The 19,209-nt window shown below is 29.0% G+C and overlaps 1 protein-coding gene across 2 annotated transcripts; it reads right to left on the bottom strand.

Annotated features, from left to right (window-relative positions):
• Positions 1 to 3,464: 3,464 nt before the first annotated feature.
• LOC126856893 (5-oxoprolinase) lies at positions 3,465 to 18,079 on the bottom strand. 2 transcript variants are annotated; one of them, XM_050605872.1, is made up of 22 exons: positions 17,780 to 18,079; positions 16,470 to 16,653; positions 15,964 to 16,149; positions 15,575 to 15,813; positions 15,251 to 15,413; positions 15,068 to 15,153; positions 14,777 to 14,978; positions 14,377 to 14,637; positions 14,127 to 14,237; positions 13,807 to 14,008; positions 13,475 to 13,694; positions 13,269 to 13,407; positions 12,845 to 13,122; positions 12,485 to 12,745; positions 12,226 to 12,331; positions 11,953 to 12,120; positions 11,547 to 11,794; positions 10,810 to 10,921; positions 10,508 to 10,732; positions 10,021 to 10,202; positions 9,700 to 9,859; positions 3,465 to 3,893 (listed from the first exon to the last, which is right to left on the bottom strand). In XM_050605872.1, the coding sequence occupies exons 2-22, from the start codon at positions 16,632 to 16,634 to the stop codon at positions 3,666 to 3,668; spliced, it is 3,942 nt and encodes a 1,313-aa protein (XP_050461829.1). In that variant the 5' UTR covers positions 16,635 to 16,653; positions 17,780 to 18,079; the 3' UTR covers positions 3,465 to 3,665. The 2 variants fall into 2 exon arrangements, with proteins under 2 accessions (XP_050461829.1, XP_050461831.1); XM_050605874.1 differs by lacking the exon at positions 3,465 to 3,893 and adding an exon at positions 8,474 to 8,641.
• Positions 18,080 to 19,209: the final 1,130 nt, after the last annotated feature.

Raw genomic sequence — 19,209 nt, 5'->3', positions numbered from 1 at the left:
TATTTGGCTAAATCATATAAAAATGATTTTATAAATTTAGCAGCTTAATACATATCACTATTAACCTCTTTATGTACGTTAGTCTGCGACGTAGATTCAAATGAAAATCACGCATCTTTCTCTCTCGAATGTTTTAATTTTTTAAATATATGCAAAATTATTTGAGTCATTATTTATTATCGCCAATTAATTTTTGCTACTGACATAAGTGTATTTATAATAAAATAAAAATTATTTTTAATTTCTCAAACAAACTGAAAGTTGTTTGTTGTATGCTTTTAAATATGTGCAAGTATTTAGCAAAATTATTTAGCTAACAATCATGGAGATTAGTTAAAATTATAAATATTAAATATATCAACATATAAAAATATTATAGATATATATTTTTTTATGTTACTGAATAATTAGTATATTTTCCGCTATGTTATATAATTCTTTCTTTTCATTCTTTATTTTTGTAAAAGCGAGCAAGCGAAACAGTTAGTTAAAAGTGAAGCGGATCGAAAAGCTACAAAACCTCGCACAAATAGAACCAGAAGAAACACTTTGTCGAATAGTGAAAAATAAAAAAAAAAGAAAAAGGAAACAAAGGAAAAAGCCGACGGCATGGAAGTTACTCACGTAACAATGCCTTTGCGAGCAATGCATTTCTGTATATTCCGGTCGATTTTTGTATCGCCTTTTCCATTTATCCTGATGCACATAAAAGTAAAATATGCGCACAATACTGTCTTATTTTTTACAAATCTTGCTACGTTAATGTTTTGTACATGGTTTGTGTGTAGACGTCAACTACATAATTTTTTCTTTAATGTAGAATAAATAGAAATACGAAAAGAAAGAGAGAAAAAGAAATGAGAATGCGCAATTGGAACTTTATTAAAAGTTTAACATACTAAATGTAGTCACATATATTAAGAATCGTTGTATATTCAATGACAACGAACTCTCGAAAGTATTCTCATCGTGTCCTCGCTGTTGGTGGAGATAACGCGGTCTGGTATGCAAAAGCTGAAGTAGTAATGAAAAAGGACTGTGGATGCGGCAAAACGAGAAGATACATATGATTCACCTATGTTTTTGCATAAAAAAAGGAGGAGGACTGTTGCCAGCGATGTATGAAGATTAATTTCGAAAATGGAATTAAAACTGCTATCAACGATGCGTATATTTTCGCAGACTAACTTCTACACGTATGATTACATTTCGTGAATAATACTATTCTTTGATCTGTTTGCGCTCAAATGCAGGCGAAGAATATGTATACATTTCTCTTTTGTCATCTTTTCTACATACTGCCCTAAATAAACCTTTGCGTGAATATTTTTTCCGAGCAAATCGCGAACACGTAAGCCACTCATCAACGTTACTTATTTTTTTCATGTTGTGCTTTTTGTGCATTTGTGCAGATTTCTCGTAGAAAGAAACGTTTTATTTTTGCTTGCGTTTTCTTTTCACGATATCTCCATCGTGTAATATATCTTAGATTAGGTACGCGTAAATGCAATTTAGCGAATATCCAAGACGTGATACACGGCAGTCAGAATTATTTCAAACGCAAGGAAACACTTTTGCATTCCACGTCGCGCTCAATGTGCTCTAATGAGTTGCATGGTGGCACCGACTCCACGTAATACGTGATGAAACTTTTTGATGTATTTTATGTCAGACTATGTTATAGCATAATTAGATATATTACAAAAAAAAGCATATGTAGGATGACATGAAATTAAAAATCAAAATTAATGTATAATATATTATATTATTTAGATATGATTGTAAATACATGAATTTTTAACACATTTTGAATTTACGTAATTATAAATCTTTTTTTGTAAATTAAATTAATTATAACAATTTATATATATATATATATATATATATATATATATATATATATATATATTATATTTGTGCAATAATTTATATTATTAACAAAAACAGAAGAGTAAAATTTATTTAAAATTTATTAATCCTAGGAATTTGTTTTTCAAATTATTAAAATATTTTATTAACTCTGGATATTAATATGATTTATATTTATAGAATCATAGAACTTCTCTGTTCATAAGAGAGAGAGAGAGAGAGAACACAATTCGTTTTCTCATGTAGATGTTATGATTTCATTGCTATATTATTTCACGTGTTCAATTTCATACATATATTAGATAATCCTCTAAAATGATGAAATTATAAAGTAGAATTTCAATAGCCTCGCCCAATATCGTGATCTTTTACGACTGTCGAACAGCAGAGTGGAGAGGATAACATCGTCCCCCCAACCCACTTAGACGAGATCTCAAGAAGGGACTATCGCATCCATAAAGAGCACGCGGTAACCATAAGAGTTTCAAACGGCGAAATCTCGATGAGATGAGTTTTTTTTTTTTTTTTTAAGAATAGTGCCGATTCCAGTAGTGTGGTTCGTAACAACTTCGTAAAAATCACGCCGTAAAAATTTGTTCGAAATTATTTGCATTCCGTGTGCCTTCCTGCTCTTCTGTCGCAATGTTCGCTTCGATTTCCATTTCATTGTAAAATATCGATCGATGTCAGCTCTCGTTCGAGTTCGCCGATGTCTTGCCTTTTTACTAGCGACTATCTTCCTATTCGTTCCTATTTGTTCGTCTCCTATTCAGCTACAAGAATAATATCGCACCGAGCTACCATACGTCGTGAAAAAGACAGTCATCGAAGAATACGTCATTTCAATTTCATTCGTCGAAATTATGTCTTTCTCATCGAGAAGAATAAAATTACAGATTTTAATATTTCGTAAAAGTGCCGCGCGTGCACGATTAAAATGTAATTGGAAAAATAAGATGATATATATATATATATATATATATATATATATATATATATATATATATACAAATTATAAGTATTATCTCTATTTGATATAAACAATTCATTATTAAATATATAAAATGTTTTTATTTTATGTTTTTCATTCTTAAAGTGCTTAAATATTTAATATATATTTATATTTAATATATAATATTCATATTAATTTCTTTAAAGTGTATAAATAATTTACACGTAAAAAGATAATACAAATATTTTTTACGTCAAATTATTTTGAATGCATAGAAAAACAAGAATCTTTTGCCAGCAAATTGTTAGAAAATCTTGAATAATGTTTTATGGAAATGCAATCATAATCCACTATGTAGGTCACCGCGATGACATTTCGGTCAGTAATTACTCTTGCCGGAAATGAAACGACGGCCATCTTGCACCTGCCGCAAATCGAACGGACTGGCAAATCGAGGAAATTAACCGCAGCAGATTTAATTCCTCTAGAAATTGACGATTCCTCGAGGACGCGAACCAATCGACTTGGAAGCGATGGTACAAATCAAATAAATGACAAAAATTTGAAAAATAAAATTGCTGGAATTATATTTTTCATAGAAAATATTAAGGAAAATTACAAATTTAATGATGATTTGCAAAAATAGAATATGAGAATATCTTTATTAAAATAAATGCTTATTAATACATAATAATTGAAATATTCTTTTAATACATAAAATAATATAATACAACATTAAAATAAGAAGAAAATATCCATATTTAATGTTGCTCACATTCGCTTTTTCGGAATGTGTTTTTATATTAGAATTTATCGCGCTTATGACAATAACTATATAATCTTATTAAACGGATTCCTGAGCCATACGGTATTCAAAAAGACTTCCGCGCTCTGTGAAATTGCGCAAACTTTTCGAACTAGATTTCGAACGTTCGTATTTTGAAGAAAGTCTTGTTGTTAGACGACGAGAGTCGTAAACTTTCGAAGATAGAACTAAAGATTCTCTTGCTTGCCCTTCTTTGCTAACGGGTCCGTAACCACCACCACCTGGAGTTTCCATAATGAATCTATCCTGTTAAGAAAATTTTATAAAAAATTGTTAACTTAGTTTTCTCTTAACAACAATAATTATATATTTATTAAATTACGGTAAAATAAAAATATTGCATGACAATAGAAAAGCTAAAAGTTCTTCAGATCTTTAACATATGTTCAGATCTTTAACATATGTTATTTCTTCATTATAATATATTAATTTCTTTAAAAAAATAAATGCATCTTACAATATTATTTTGTGACTTTATTTTTATGGAATGCAAGATATATATGTAGATAATTACATAAAGTATAACAATAATTATTGCTGCTGTTGTGCACTTGTTACTGTTTATATTCCCATTGTGAATATTATTTTAAGTGTAAAGATGTATACATTTTATAATAATAGTTTATAGCTTGTTAATAGATACTTTAACGAATATAAAGATGTATTATATTACAAAGTCTCGCCGTTAGTCAAACTTATCATCATTAAATTGCAAGTTTATAATTATTAAATGTAATGAGACACGCGACGAGAGCAGTAACGCTACGTCGCTACTTTTTTACATGTTCATGCACAGCTATGCATCCCAACTTTTGATCAAACCGCTGGAAACTATTCTATCGGAACTTCGATGCAATATCACACCACAAAATAATGTCATCAAAATTTTTGGAAAATTGCGATCGCTCGTATCGCAAAATCATATCGCATATTAATAGAGATTTATAACACAAATTACGTGATGTAGAAGCAAAGTATTTTTTAATTTACTAGAATACTATAAACGCGCGCGCCATTTATTTTATGTGTATGTGTATATAATTACTTACATATTAATTCTAGTTTTCCACTTTTTCAAAATAAATTAAATAAAAATTACACACCCGCTTAATATTTAAACTGTCAAATGCATAGCTCAGTTATGGCACGCTTTTATATCAATAAAACCAATTAGCATCGCAAAAAAGAGATAACAATATTGCTAGTATCGATTTAATAAACTCCGTAATATATTAATTGATAATTTAATAATTGATTTATAATTTAAAATACATGTATAATTTAATATTCCGTTTGTATATACGTCATACGAAAAATATTTCGGCAACGAATAATCGAAACATAACATGGTACACGATCTTGACGATGTAAACATTAGCGAGCGATTGTTGACGTCTTATGACTTACAACTTTATTATTCTCACGGCGATACTCGAACAGTAAGGAAGTAGAACGCGAGACACTCCATCAAATTTCTCTACTCAACGCGATCGCGACAAGTATCGGGAAATAATTTAATATCATAAATAATTAATTATCTTTCGTACAATTTCAATTTTGAATAATACGTAATTATATCATAATGGATAAATTCCGAAGCGCGTATTTTGCGTGGCGTTTTAATCAAGAATCGAAATGATTAGAATCAAAATTGTAAATTATTGTCTTATCGCGATCTTTTTCTCTCTTTCTCTCTTTATAAACAATAATTATTTCTTTAAAAATACTTGATTTCTAATTATATTTCATATTTTATCGTTATTCGATTTTTTGATAATTTAAATATGATTTGGCTGAGAACGCATAATAAAATAGTCAAATCGCAAGTTCGAATAATGATTAACATAATAATAAGCTCCATGATATATAAATCGTTTATTAAATAATTAATCTATAATTTCAAATACTTGTATTATTTAATATTCGACACCGTATATACGTCATAGCACGCAACATATTTTCGGCCGCGAAAACAATAACATTGTATTCGGCCTTGGCGATGTAAACATTAGCGCGCTATGGTTAACGTCTTACGGTTTAGTATCAGTCATACAGCAACGCTCGAGCAACAAGGTTGTCGACTCGCAGTACGATTCACGTGTGAAACGGGATTCGATAGTGCCGAAGTTTGAAAGTGCGGGAGTGTCGTTGAAAGTATCGCGCGTACAAGTGCGGAAGTATCTTTTAATAAAAGTGCGGGAGTGCCGCTTAAAATATCGCGCGTGTGAATCAACCTGAGAGGAGGAGGAGGCTTAGGAGAAGCATCGGGCATCGGTGGAGCAACCCAAGGGTGAGTATTATTATTTTTATATTAATTATTATAAATCCCGTACACGCATTAATTCGATTCGATCATTATTTGAATAGTTTAATCAAGAGAGACTAATACTATAAAAGTTTTTATTTAAAATAGTTTTCTTTTTTAGAATTTATAAAATTATTTCATATTTATATACCTTCTTATTATTATACGCATCGGATATAAAATTCGATGCGCACAAGAATAATTTTTTGAAATATTAATAATTATTTTAAACGTTGCTATAATTTGGATTTTATATTTGTGTGTTGCAGACAACGTAGCCTCAAGACCAAATCTCCGCTGTTGCGCATCAGTGCCGGTGAGTGATAAATTTTATTTTATTTTGAGGTGACGGATCCGTAGATATTGTAGATGCAAATGTAGATTGTAGATTCTAAATAAATCCGTTGCCTCAAAATGGATGGGCTAGAATAAATGCACTTAAATAACTTTTAATAGACTTTTTAAATATATATTAAAACACATTAGAAATATAATTTAAAATATAAATTAAAACAAAAAAATTGAAAAAAATATAAAATATTTTTTTCAATAGAAATTTTATTTAATTTATTTAATGAAGACGTTAATAACTTTATTTCTTATATGAAATATTGATAATTATTGTGATGTTGCGCCAATTTTGTCATAATTTTTCATAGCCCAACCATCTTTATTATCATAGCAATAAAAGCTTAGACAGTTTGTCACGCATCGTTTTAATATAATTTTACTTTAGTCAATCTAATGCCAAGTTATCAATCAAATTTAATCATTGTTTGAAGTAATAAGCTTATTTAATCTTATAATAATATATAATATTTATAATATGTAATTTATATTAAAATAAATTAATAAAACATTTATGTGTGTGATTTGACTGAAAGTCAAATTATCAATCAAATTTAATAATTGATTGTGAAGTAATAATATTTAATTGTAATAAAATTAAATTAAATTAAATTATAAAAATATATAAAATATATAAAAATTAATAAAACATATAAAAATACAAAAATAAAATATATAAAAATATAAAAATATATAAAATAAAATTAAATTAAATTATAAAATATATAAAACAAAATTAATATAAATTACCTATATAAATCCTATATTATTTATTAATTTTATTTTATTTTATTACGATTAAATATTATTACTTCACAATCAGTTATTAAATTTAATTGATAATTTGACTTTCAGTCAAATTATTCAAATTATATGACGCATAAATGTTTTATTCATTTCATTTTAATATAAATTACCTTTATAAATCCTACATTATTTATTAATTTTATTTTATTACAATTAAATATTATTACTTTACAATCAATTATTAAATTCGATTGATAATTTGACTTTCAGTCAAATTATTCATATATCAAGTTTTGCATATATAAAAATATATCAAATTATATTATATTATTATATTATATTATATTATATTATTTATTAATTTTATTTTATATATTTTTATAATTTTATTTAATTTTATTTTATTACGATTAAATATTATTACTTCACAATCAATTATTAAATTTGATTGATAATTTGACTTTCAGTCAAATTATTCAAATATAAAATTTTGCAATTTGTTGAAACGATGCATGACAAACTGTCATGTCATATATGAGCATAAAATTATGCTCGTGTAAAATTATCCCCGGCGACAATAATTAGTCGGCAACGGAAGGAATTTTTTCCTTCATTGACCTCTGATAGGGGGTCGAAGCTACATCTCTGGCTAGACGTAGCCAGAATTAATATGGCCAGAATCAACGAAAGGTAAGTCCAACTGGCCCAACGGAAGCAGCCTATAATAGTGCATTATATTAGGGCATTCTATTAGGGCACGCGAGTAGGGCACGCGAATAGGGCACGCGGTTAGGGCACGCATCTATTATAAAATATATATAACTATTATAAAATTAGTTATATGTAAAATAATAATATGTATAACTAATATGTATTATCTGTTTTTTCAAAATCTATTAAATCAAAATTATATATATATATATATAATATTTGAATTGTCAAATATTATGCAGCCATGACAGATTTTTATTAATATGAAGTAATGTACAGCGTAATATTGAAATAAAATCAACATTGAGGAAAAGAAGCAACAATACTTGCGAGTATCGATTTAACATGTCTTTTTTAAGAGTGGATAAACAAAAAATTTTTAAATATTATATATATATATATATATATATATATATATATATATCCAGAAAAACGCGAAAGTATTTATGTACGCATTTATCATTTAATTGCAAAGCGTAATATATTATAAAAATAACATTATTAAAAAATTTTTATAAATATTTTTTTAAAAATAATTACAAACTATAATTTTTAAATATAATCGCATTAGAAATTCTTTTTATCTCCATTCTCAGAATTATGCATCAATCTGCTTTTTAATGAGTTGCACCACCAATGCGTGGAATATTTTCCGGGATAACGACTATAAAGATGCCGTTTTAAATGCAAAAAAAGATAGAAACTTTTTATTAATATTTTTTATGAGCCTCGAAAGAAAAACATGGGTGTACTGAAAGGAGCAAAAGTACTGACAGATTCCGGTTTATACATCTGCACGATAATTGCCATCTACTTTCCACGGCGCTACGAAATTTTCGGAAATATAAATGTATGTCCGCTGCCGGCTTTCATGCTCCGATAACTGCGAAAAGAAATTTTTCTGGTGTCAGCTAATGCGCGCACTTGTATAGTTTTTATCGTCTCTTTCCCCTATTACTGTATTTCATTCATCTTTCCTCGACCCGTCTCATATTTTTTTTTTATCTCGCTTGAGAAAACGAGTATCATAGGAATCAGAAAGCTCAGGTCTCTGCGAGAATGTACAAAACTCAGCTTCTTTTAACAGGACAAGAGAACAATTTTTAGAGAAAAAAAAAACATTAAGATATGGGATTTTATATATGCTTACAACTCACAATTTTTAATATAAAGAATTCAAATATTATAATAATGAACGTAAGAAATATTAAAATATAACGTAAGAAATTTTCACAGAAAATGTTAAGAAGACTGTATATATATTATTTTAATTATATACATAATCCTGCGATTTTTTTAAATTATTATAAATTTTTTAAGCCAAAACATTTTCAAATAAATATCATAAAATCGCACGATTTCGAAAAAATTTTTGCTCTGTTTATTTTATAATTGAAAATGATATATCGAAACCTTTCGCTTATGTCTTAACATTTGTTTAACATGTGGCGTTTTCACGACAAACTTAAAACACGACTAATCTATAATAACATGCGCACACAGCTGCAAAGAAAATTATTTTACCCCTTGCTGTGTGGCAATGTACAAAGTGCGGTAGGCGGCAGATTCTATCTACTGGGATAAAATCTTTACGAGCCGACATAAACTATAGAAGATTTCTCCATTACTAAAGATAGAGTATCTTCATCTCTGCGTATTCCTTAAATTCTTTCCTCTGCTACGCTGACTTTATTATGCAATTACTTCTCCGCGAGAAATAAATGTATATCAATTGACCATCTGCTGATTATCGGTGTAATTATACTTTGTAACAATTAAATGGGTTGTTTTATTTTTATCTAAAGTATTTATGCAGTTTATATCAGATATTAGAGCAAAAATCTGAATTATTATCTCTTTTATGCAATTATCTACAAAATCAATTCTTTTCGACATTCATGATAATTACATACTTGCAAAGAAAGATATAAAATTGCTTACCCCTGCATAGACTGGAATGGCAGCTTTCGGACCTAAGTTGATTCGTCTGCCGTCAGCTCTCATCAAAATGTTTAAGCCACATGCCCCTTCCTCTCCATCATCATATCCAGGGGGATGATGTACCCTCCGTTCGGTTAATACTGATAAAGTCATCGGAGCTCTGTAAACAGATATTCAACAATATTTATGAACGAAGGCAACGTTTGCCGACATAATATGTAATTCGTTATCAATCTCAAAATTGAATTTTTTACTCAAAGAAAAATTTATACAATCAATAATATTTATATAAATTTGAGATTTAATATTGTCTTTAATTACCTAAATATCATCTCACGAATAACCCCATCACCACCACTATGTGTCCCATTACCACCACTTCCAAGTCGAAGCGAAAATTGGTGAAGTATAACCGGATAGCGAAGTTCCAATATTTCTGGATCGGTGATTCTAGTATTGGTCATATGCGTGTGAACGCCACTTCTGCCGTCCCATGTCGGTCCCTGCGGGAAAATACAAACATATTTGTTAAAAGAATCTGTTACAGTAACATTAAATAATATATTAATTTTAAAATATTATAAATTAAAATAAAATGCAAAACATTTTTTTATTTTATACAAACTTTTCAAATGTTGTATATATAACTGTTTTTATATCTTTCTTTTAGTTTCTTCATAAAAAAAAATTTTTTTAATTTTCTTTAAAATTGTTTAAAATGGATATCACAAGTGTGTGTTTGAAAGTCATATATATATATATATATATATATCATCTGATTTAAACTCGTAATTATTATTATTCTTACTGCTCCACTACCACCAGCAACCGTTTCGTAGTAACCCCAATCCTCGGTGCCGAGGGTTACGTTATTCATACAACCCTGTGAGGCCGCGCAAATTTCGAAAGCTGTTAGGATTACATCAACAATACGCTGAGACGTCAGGACATTGCCGCCAACCACCGCGGCGCCCTCCGAAGGGTCGAGTAACGATCCTTTAGGAATAATTACCTTTACTGGTTTCAAACAGCCCTATAAAGAAAATGACATTAGTACAAATTTATCGTTGAATTTCTCTAAGAAGGTCTGAAGGTCTGCAGGGATGTTACCTGATTTAATGGTATGTCTCTACCGACCATACACCTTAAACAATAAATTATCGCGGACAAAGTTATGGCACGTGGTGCGTTGCAGTTACCCCATACTTCATAACCCGTTCCACTGTAAATTCACAAATATTGTCTTGTAAATTATTACAATTTGCGTATATATAAAATTGTTACAAATACGATAACATATAGAATTTTTTAAAAAGAGATTAGAAAAATGGAAAAATATGGTACTGTATTTTTTTCATACTTATATTTAGAGCAAATAAAAATTAGAAAAACAACAAAAAAACATTATAAATTAATAATGAAAACTAAATCCTAACAACTTTCGAAATTTGCGCGGCCTCACAGGGTTGTATGAATAACGTAACCCTCGGCACCGAGGATTGGGGTTACTACGAAACGGTTGCTGGTAGTAGTGGAGCAGTAAGATAATTACGAGTTTAAATCAGATGATATATATATTTGACTTTCAAACACACACTTGTGATATTCATTTTAAACAATTTTAAAGAAAATTTAAAAAACAATTTTTTTTATAAAGAAATTAAAAGAAAGATATAAAAACAGTTATATATACAACATTTAAAAAGTTTGTATAAAATAAAAAAATGTTTTTGCATTTTATTTTAATTTATAATGGTTGATAAGTACATTAAAAAAAAAAAATAAATCGCGTAATTATAATTATTATAAGGGTACTAATATATCGATATTTAATTAAAAAAACATACCAAAAATCAAAAATAGCTTCACCCTTCTCTAAGTCGAGATCCACGTGTAGTTTGATAGGACTGCCATCATCGAGATAATCAATGGCATCAATGTCAGTTTCTTTCTGTCTTCGCGTCTTAATTCTCGTACCAATCGATTTTAACATTTCTCGGACGGCAACTTCGGCGTTACGCTGGATGTGACCCATGTACGCTTGAACTACTTGTAGACTATATATATCGATCAGTTCGTTTACCAGTTGTGAACCCTTACAAAAAAGAAAACCAGTTTATATACGAATTTTAGGTACAAAAATTTCAAACAAATTATTTTGAAATAAAATTTTTGTCGTAAAGTGAGAGAGAGAGAGAGAGAGTAAAAGTAAAAGAATTATAGATTTATATAAATTTTAGAAATAATTATTACTTTTTGATTTGCTGCGATTTGAGCTTTGATATCACTAATATTGTTCGAAAGGTTTCGTGTCCCTGAACTTCCCGGTATTTTGCCTGGTGCCATCAAAGCGTCTATCAGTTCTTTTTCTTGAAATATGCCCTTATGTACTACCAGAAAACTTTTAAAAACAGCACCTTCCTATATACAAAAATTTTTTTATACATCTGTATAATTTTTCATATATATATATATATATATATATATATATATATATTCTTACAATGTTCGCCAGTACTCTCGTACCTGATTCAAACTTGTTGAATGAGGTGGCATCGAACCCGGTGTGATACCACCGATGTCAGCGTGATGGCCTCTACTAGCAACGAAGAATACCGGCGTAGGCACATTTCTGGGTAAAAAAAAATGCATAATTAATTTTCATTAAATTAAAATATGTTTATTAAATTATTATATCTAAAATGAGTATAGCGCTCGTATTTGTCATATTTTTCAAGAAAAACTTTTTTAGATATATATATATATATATAAATGATATACAGACTTGTAAAATACTGGTGTGATGACTGTTAAATCTGGGAGATGAGAACCGCCTGCTGACGGATGATTAGAGAGAATAACGTCTCCCGGTGAGAATTCGCCCTTGAACACTTTCATTTGATATTGCACGGTTTCTTGCATAGCGCCTAGATGCACCGGGATATGAGGTGCGTTTGAAACGAGACCACCATCGGGACCAAAAATCGCACACGAGAAGTCCAATCGTTCTTTAATATTAGTGGAAATTGAAGTTCTTTGAAGTACTCTATCAAAAATTAAGAATTATTATTTTGCAATCTCTGACGAAACACTGAAAGAATCGTATTATTTTTATAAAGTTGAAATTATTAACAGATATACTTACCGACCCATTTGTTCGGCGATGCTCATAAAACGATGCGAAAAGATACTGAGTTGAATCGTATCGAGTTCAGTGGTAACATTTGTTTGTAAACCTTTTCCAATCGTAATTTTTACGTCTCCACGACAAGTGATTTCTGCAGTACAATCTGGCTCTATTAAAAGTGTACTCAAACTATCCATGATAATGGCAGGACCGTGTAAGATATCTCCAGGGGATAACGAATTCAATTGATAGACGCTGGTTTCCTGATAGCCGCTTTCGAAATATACCATGGTAGTCTAGAAAATTCAAAATATTTTAGAATTTTTTTTATTTAACAAAGTCCAATATATATTAAGTTTGAAACATTGAATTGCAATTGAAATACAAAAAATATTAGTTTAATAATCATGTAAAATTATCGATATATCTATCGTCGTCTAACCTTTTCAGTTTTCGGAGAAGCTTGTGAAGGAGATAATATGGGATCCTCCGGAATTTCAGTTTTGCCAATTCCTCGAACCCTTACATCATTTACCAGAATCTTGCGTCCTGGTATGGTAAAACCAAACTCTGTCTTATACCTTAACCAAGAAAAAATTTACAAGTTAAATAATTAAATAAATTATTTCTTCAAATTCTCAAACTTACCTTTCTAAAAAAGGAGTAAGAAAATCTCCGTGTCTGGTAATGGTGTCTTCCGAATTCTCATTTACAGAAGTGCACATTAAAGCGCAATCGGTGCCATCGTAACGTAAGTGTAGAAATGATTCCGTTTTTATTTGAGAATCAGCGAATCCTTGCGCACAGAGTTTGCTTCTCACTTTGGCTTCCATCGCATCCAAACGATCATCCAAACGGGCAAAACTTTCTATAGAATAATAACGCAGAAAATATAGTAATAGAAACACACAAAATAAAACTTATTATTATAAATTTTATCAATATATAATTCTATTAAAGAAAATTATATTATAAATCACCGGGTTCGTAAGCTTCGGCGCTCGGCTCTTGGGTCTCCTCAACAACATCTGCTAATGCCATTCCATAAGCTGATAATATACCGGCATATTTATGAACGAAAACCGTGCTTATGCCCAAAGAGCGAGCGATTGCGCAGGCATGTTGTCCTCCGGCACCGCCGAAACAAGCCAAAACATGACGGGAAGTATCGTGGCCCTTTGCCTATTTCATGAAAAAAATTATGTAAAGATACTTTAAAAATAATATGACACACACAGCATTACTACAATAATAACACATTTTTATTGCAAGAAAAATTATATGAGCTGACATTATTTACCTGAGTCAAAGCGCGGATCGGTCGACACATGGTCTCGTTCGCGACTCTGATAAATCCCATGGCTACTTCATCGACCGACATTGCTTCATTCTTCTTCAAGAATTCATTGATCTGTAATATTTCAAATCAATTTAAGGAATTTATTCTTTTCAACGCCTAAGATAAAATAGAAATATTTTTGCTTAAAAATAGAAAAAAAAATATGCAAACGTTTGAGAAAAGATCTCATCTTTATACATCAGAAAATTACCTCGTATGTAAGTTCTGTGAACATAGACAACGTACGAGATACATCGAGCGGCTCATTTTCCTGAGGCCCAAAAATTTTCGGAAAGTATTCGGGTAGTAGGCGACCCAGTACGAGATTCGCATCCGTTACTGTCAGTGGACCACCCTTCTTGTAACACGCGGGACCAGGATGAGCCCCCGCACTCTCAGGTCCAACTTCGAAAAGACCCGACCTGAAGAAAAGCATCGATCCACCTCCCGCCGCAACTGTATTGACATCCAACTTCAACCCAATTTTTATTCAAATAAACCGAAAAATGAAGGGATAAAATAAAAATTAATTATATAAAAAATTAATTATATTCAAGATATATTTTAAATATTTATTGAAATAATTATTATATTTTGAAAAAGATGTTTACCTGCGGGGCTTGTATAGCGATGCCGGCTGTAGTACTCTCATAAACATGCTCGTAGTTTCCTCCGTATCGGCTTACATCGGTCGATGTACCGCCCATATCAAATCCAATCACTGGTAAATCAGTCTCCTTTCCATAAGTCGTCATTGCATATCCCACGACACCACCAGCTGGCCCAGAAAGTATAGCACGCGATCCATTAAAGCTTTAATATGTCAACAAAATATAATTTTGATAAATATCAAGATAATTAAAAAAAAATTTTTTTGTCAAGAAATAGATTTAAATACTCACGAATTCATAGGTGTTAATCCGCCATCGCTTTGCATGAACAATACATTTACATTCTTCAAATTGTCTTTAAATCCTGAAGAGAAGGCCTAACAATTTATTCATTACAGGTTAAAAATAAAATTATATAACTTTGCTAGATTTTCGTGCAGATTTTTTATATATAAAATTAAAAGATAATATTACTTGTAAATAATTTTTAATATGCGGCGTCAAATAAGCATCTGCACACACTGTGAAGCCTCTAGGAACTATTCTAGTCATCGGCATAACTTTATGTGAAAGAGACACTTGCGAGAAACCTGCTTCTCGAGCTAATTCGCCGATTCTGATTTCATGATCCGCATAACTATATCATACAACATAACATTACAACAGCAATATATTAGAATATGTATATAATTAAGATTTAATGAAATTAAAGTAAGTACTGATAATATACTTTTAAAAAAGATTTTAGAAAAAATATTGCCAGTTGCAAAGAAATTTTTCTTTGAATAATTTACTAACGTGTAGCTATGCATCAAAACAACAGCGAGACTTTCAATTCCCAAATTTCGAAGTTCTTTCAAATCTTCTTTCAATTGTGCCTCATCGAGTTCTTGTGTAACAAACAAATCTTCGCCGGTAGAACCCTTTACCCTTCGCCACGATTGATTTTCCATGTGACATTTTCCCGGCAGGGCGGGGATTACTCTACATTTTATCCCGACCACATATTTGTACAAAACTTCTGGCATCACTATCTCCTGTTAATATTTAACCAAGGATAAATCAAATGCGAGATAGAACGAGTAATAAACGCAATTGTACTGCATCGAGATAAATTTCGAGATAATTTTGCAAATTTTGAAACTTGAAATATAAATATTAGATTTGTTTAATTTAATTATACGAACCAAATCAAAAATATTTGGCCGTGATTGATTACCAATATATAGAAGATCCTCGAAACCATTATTTATTAATAGCGCCATTTTCGCGCCTTTTCTTTCTAATAGCGCATTAGTGGCGACTGTCGTTCCCATTCTGATCCATTCTATATTAGCAATATCTACCGAATCATCCATTTTAATACCAGTTTCCTAAAATTAAGAAACAATTATAAAAGGTATAAAAAATTATAAAATTAAGGAAATATTGTGTAAAATATTTCATATATTCGGTTACGCTATTTTATGTAACACAATTCAATTTTATCTATATATATCTTTGCTTACAAGTTTTTTTTTTTCTTACAACTTTAATTTACTTTAATTGCAATACATTACTTTCATCTTTGTTGCAAACTGTCGAATTACTACAATATATAACTGTAAAAAAATTGTTACAATTTTTCCCGATAAGTTTTAAAATGCGAAAATATTATGCATTCAATGCCGCATGAGTTTTAATATATGCATACCTCTTCCAATATCCTACGAATACCTTCTGTCGGCGCGTCATTGTAATTATTCGGATCGACCGAGAGTAATTTCATAACTCGGATTTTACCTCCAGGACATCTAGCATATATATCGGTGAACGTGCCACCGCGATCTATAGAGAATTGGAATTTTTCGTTTCCCATTTATCCCGCTTGCTATTTACTAAAAGAGAAATTCTCTATATTATTATACAAGGATATTATGCAAGGATAAAATGCAAATTTTTATATTTATATCTCTGTTTGAATTTTTAATAATATTTTATATTTTATATTTTTTTACAAAAAACACAAAGTATATTTTTAAAAATATTATTTTTATTATAATTTAATTTTAATTTTGATCGTCTTTTAGAATTAATATTTTAGATATATTTTTTACACTTTTTTTTAGAAATACTCTCGCTCATGCAAAAACAAATATAAGCATACTGATAAATCGAGATTACGACTTTTGATAAGAAATTAATTTATACTGTCTGCGAGAAAAAGAAAAAAAAATTTAATTATTAGGTGAAACACTTTAAAAATGTTTAACTGTATTGTGTAAGCTGTATAATAAGTATTCTTCCATATCTCGAGATTATTTACAATGTGATATATCATATTTCTAAAAGACATGTTTATTCCAATAACGTTTACCAACGTATTTTGCAAATTACACTGACAAAAAAATATGCGAAACAAATTTTTTCTTTCTGATTTATCAGTTTTATATTAATTCTAATTTTCGAATGCAAGCACACAGATTTTAACTTTAACAGTTACAGAATGAACTTTATCTTCAAAAGATAACCAAATGATCAACAACTGATAAAAACTATTTGTCAACATTTATTAAAGAAAATAAATAAGCATAATAATAAAGTTAAAAATAGTTAAAAATAAAAGTCATAATTAAAATCACTCTTGATAAAATAATCTTGAATGTAAATATGTCTGAAATATTATATCTTTATATTTGTAAATTAAAATTATATATTTTTTGTTATTTCGAGATATTTAATCATAAATTTATTAAATATGTATAGCATAATTTATATTCACTCTAGCATAATTTATAATCATTATATTCACTTGTAAAATTTGATTAAATAATTTAGGAATACACAATATGAATCACTTCACAAACACTGTTTCTATAAAAAAAAAATCTAATATATACAATTTCTCTCACTTTCACCTTTTCACAGCATAATATTTTTATATATATTAATATCAATAAGATTTTATTATCATAATATTAAATTATTTTATATATATTAGCATTATTAATAAATTATTAATACCTTGAGCAAAAGAAAAGAGATCGAAACGAAGAAGAAGAAATATTAAATATTTCAATCTTTATAATTCTTTACGTTGTACAAATATTTGAATTTATACATCAATTATAATTTTGCATTAACACGTCATTAATAAAATTCTATTGCCAATAATTTGTTGCGATGCCAATAATTTTGTTATAAATACTAATATCACGTGGTACTATCGTAGTAATCTAGCACTAACACTTTTCTTGCTTTTACTAAATTGTTATTCGTTTTATATAACAGTAGCGTTAACCAACCTACAATAGCGGAATAACTACGACTGAGAACATGAGCAACTTGAGTGTAGATTAAGTCCTCGTGTGAAGGTTCTCAATCAAAAGCCGAGGAATCAGCACTGTAACTACATTATATATTAATTATAATATACATTTCCATATACATACATACACATACTCAGATACAAATCATTGTATTGTAATAATTTTCTGCTATAATTCTTAGAGATAATGAGCAAGCCATTATATTTTTCTATTAAAATAAATCAGTTTAAAAAAGTTTTATAATTAAAAATGCGAGTAACAAACATAAAAAATTATATAAAATATAATAAAAATTCTATATTTTTTTAATATTATATTACTGCATTTAATATTATGTAAAAAAATAAAATATGATACATATTTTTTAAATTGCACTAATTTTTATAATATACTTTTGTTCGATGGGAATTGTTTAGCAAAAAGAAAAGAAAGACAAAATTATCGAGAATTAGCTTTATTGTAATAAAATTTATTTATATAACAATCGTCACAAAATTAACAGATAATAGTCTCGCAAAATATATCTCTGAACATGTATGTATATATGTATATTGAATTGCTTGTAAAACATAAGTGATTCAAGAATGAATTCAACACTGAGAATCACGGAACATATGCGGAGACTGCGCATCTCGAATCAAACCACCACTTCATCTAATATATCGGGTGTTCAAAGAGTAATATATAGAGATTTTATTGCTATTTTCGATGCACCTTCTTTTTTCGAGAAATAGAATTTTTTATTTATGTAACAATCGTACATTTTTAAAAATATAAGTCAACAATTGTAAAATATACCTCTGAATATATATGTACATATATCTTCTGGGAGATGCTAGAAAATATTGTCATATCTTATGAATAGTATGAGAATAACAAAGTATAAGTGACATATTTTGTATTAACTATCTTTAAAAAACAACGTACATATGTAATTACTTATATCATAAAAAAAATTACTAAGTAGACATAGATCATTTACAAAATTAAGACTCTGCAATAGTAGTATATATCAAATAGCTAAAAAATTAGTTTGAGACTTATTAGAAAACATGTAAACATTTGTGCTATCAAACGCAAATCTTTCAAGTATAATACAATTTATAGAATTGTAATTTAATTAAA

Source organism: Cataglyphis hispanica, chromosome 20 (genome assembly GCF_021464435.1).
Source record: "Cataglyphis hispanica isolate Lineage 1 chromosome 20, ULB_Chis1_1.0, whole genome shotgun sequence".
NCBI lineage: Eukaryota > Metazoa > Arthropoda > Insecta > Hymenoptera > Formicidae > Cataglyphis > Cataglyphis hispanica.
The sequence above is the reverse complement of the archived record's forward strand: the minus strand, read 5'-3'. Positions and strand labels throughout refer to the sequence as shown.